Source organism: Folsomia candida, unplaced genomic scaffold, assembly GCF_002217175.1.
Source record: "Folsomia candida strain VU population unplaced genomic scaffold, ASM221717v1 Fcan01_Sc010, whole genome shotgun sequence".
NCBI lineage: Eukaryota > Metazoa > Arthropoda > Collembola > Entomobryomorpha > Isotomidae > Folsomia > Folsomia candida.
Genome location: NW_019091202.1, coordinates 199,234 through 201,811, shown reverse-complemented (window position 1 = coordinate 201,811; position 2,578 = coordinate 199,234). Strand labels below are relative to the sequence as shown.

The 2,578-nt window shown below is 35.5% G+C and overlaps 1 protein-coding gene across 1 annotated transcript; it reads left to right on the top strand.

Annotated features, from left to right (window-relative positions):
- On the top strand, positions 1-1,473 carry LOC110854652. Its single transcript, XM_022103117.2, has 2 exons — positions 1-188; positions 735-1,473. Exons 1-2 carry the CDS (start codon positions 86-88, stop codon positions 1,049-1,051), a joined length of 420 nt encoding a protein of 139 aa, XP_021958809.1. The 5' UTR covers positions 1-85; the 3' UTR covers positions 1,052-1,473.
- The last annotated feature ends 1,105 nt before the right edge of the window (positions 1,474-2,578 follow it).

Here is a 2,578-nt window from a genome sequence, read left to right as displayed (position 1 = left end):
AATCAGGTCTCACTTATCTTTCAGAATCGTAACAAGTTCATTAAAGTAAAAATTGTTTTTCGTTTACATAAAAATTTTCCGAAGTATGAATTCCTCAAGAATTGTGGCCCTTCTCCTCTTCGTCGTGGCCTTGTCGAAGGCATGCGCGGCCATCACGTACGCCAACCAGTCCTTGGTCGACACAAGTGGTATATATTCATTTACATAAAATTACACTCTTAAATGCAATGGTACCCTTCTAAGGAGTAAATGTACTGCAAGTTACAAATTTGTAAGTGAACTAAATTAAATCCAGGGTAAAATTTACTTCCTTATCAAGATAATGTTACCCTGGATTTAGTATAGTTTACTTAATTTAGACTTCAGAGAGCTTTTAGTGCTCAAAAGGTTGCCATTACTTCTAATCGTGTATATTTGAAGCTTACATATATCCATTATAATGTAATTTTTATTTTGAGATTCAGCTTAATTTATCTTCACTCTTAAAAATAATTTTACACTTTTAAGCAGTAAATCAGTCCTTAATTTAATATTAAATAAACTATACTAAATCCGGAGTAACGTGAACTTCATAAAAAATCAAATTTACTCTGGATTTAGTTTACTTTACTTAATACAGATTTCAGACCGCATTTCTTGTTTAAGTGGGCCGTACTATTTTTAACAGGGCAGATAACTTTAGCCGAATTGATTTTTTATTTATTTAAAATATCAATTTGTTTCTTATTTCCCAGCCAACGAGATGTATTCGATCGACCTGAAGCAGGGGATGTGCTCGCAGTGTATTTATCAAGGTTGCTGTCAGGTTAATTCGACTCATTACGCGTGCTGTGGAACGTCCACTTCGTACTATTGCTGTTCCGACCGGCGGTCCTGTTGTCTGGCGGGGTACACCTGCTGTGGCCAGTATTGTTGTGGGTCGGAAACCTACTGCAACGGGGGGGTATGTCGGCAAACTGGTGGGGGCGGGGGTGGATCGGCAAGAATCGAGATAATCTCGGCGGTTGGACTGGTCTCGGGGGTAATTTTGGCTAAGGCAGTGTTGGGATAAAGGGTTGTGGGGGGGGAGCTTGTCGATTAATTCCAATTATGGGGATGAATAATTTTAATTTAATTGAACCGTATAATAACCGAATGAATTTATTATATTTAAGATTTACTACAATTTATTAAAATGTAATTCAGTTAATTAATAGATACTAGATTACATTAATAAATCATATTATGTGTACCCGAGAAGTTCAAATTATGAGTCAGTAGTCTGAGGCGACTGCGTATATCAACCTTTAAGGAGTATGATAAATTACAAGAAAATGCGTTAATTCGTGGAGGTTATGACAAAATATGTACTTTGTGGTCTTCGAAATATTCATAAATAAATCAAATGAAACTCTAAAACAAACTCAAGATCCGAAATTCAAAATAGTGTATTAGACATATCGAGAAATAAAAAAATTTTCGGCAAGACAAAAATTTTATTCACATTTTGTTGGCGTGTGATAATTGTGTTAAAATTCCAAAGGATTTTTTCACATATCTATGACACACGTATACATATTTATTTATGCTATGTACATCACATCTATATTATAATTTCGAAAAGTCCGTCCCGTGAAATTTTCCGTGACATTCCTGCATTCTGATTGGTTGCCGGCTTCCTGGCTCCACCAATCACAGCACGGATATGATTTCGGTTATGATTTCGGTTATGATTTTTGTTATGATATCGGTTATGATTTACGGTTATGATTTACGGTTATGATTACGGTTATGATTTCGGTTATGATTTCGATAATGGTCAACCAGAAAATAATTCTTAACAAATTTAACAAAATCCTTAGCAACGTCAAAAAAGATTCCACGGAACAGCCTTTTCGATGTTTTAATATATGTGGATGCTGTTTTACTATTAAATTTTAATTTGGTTGTGTTGTAATTGGTACATCGCCGCAGTTATGTGGTGATTTCATCGAATGATTTTGTTGTGTTGTTTTAAAACTTGATGTGGACCGTCCTTAAGACGGGCTTATAGGCTAGTTAAGTTGTAAGATGAGTTGAGCCATAAAATGGGACAGAGAACTTGGTTGGCACCAGTGATCTCATCCTTGCGGGAAACACTAATCTAAATATGCTTATCAATCACTTGAACAGGACAATGGGGAGGAGGATGTTTGGTGCACAACGATCCGTCAAGCATCACCAGCCTGGTGACACCAGGAGCAAAAGTCACTTGTGTTTTTAGGTACACTGATGAGCAAAGATTTTTCGTTAACTTCAAATCTCATTCATTTTAATTATTCAACGGGTGAAATGCATCGACTTAAATAATATTTTATAACTATACCGGTGACTTTTGCTCGTGCCATTTTGTGCTTTTTTTTACAAATAAGCATTTGAAATCGTTCCCGTCTTATTTAAAAAAAATAAGTTGGGTCAGAATGTCAACTAAATAGATACCCTAATGTGTTTCTTAAAAACGTAGAGTTCAATGTTATTGACAATTAATCAGAAGTACACACTCGAGGTTAATGCAAAAATCTTTGCTTATGACTTTTGCGCCGCAGTGTATCATGCAAAT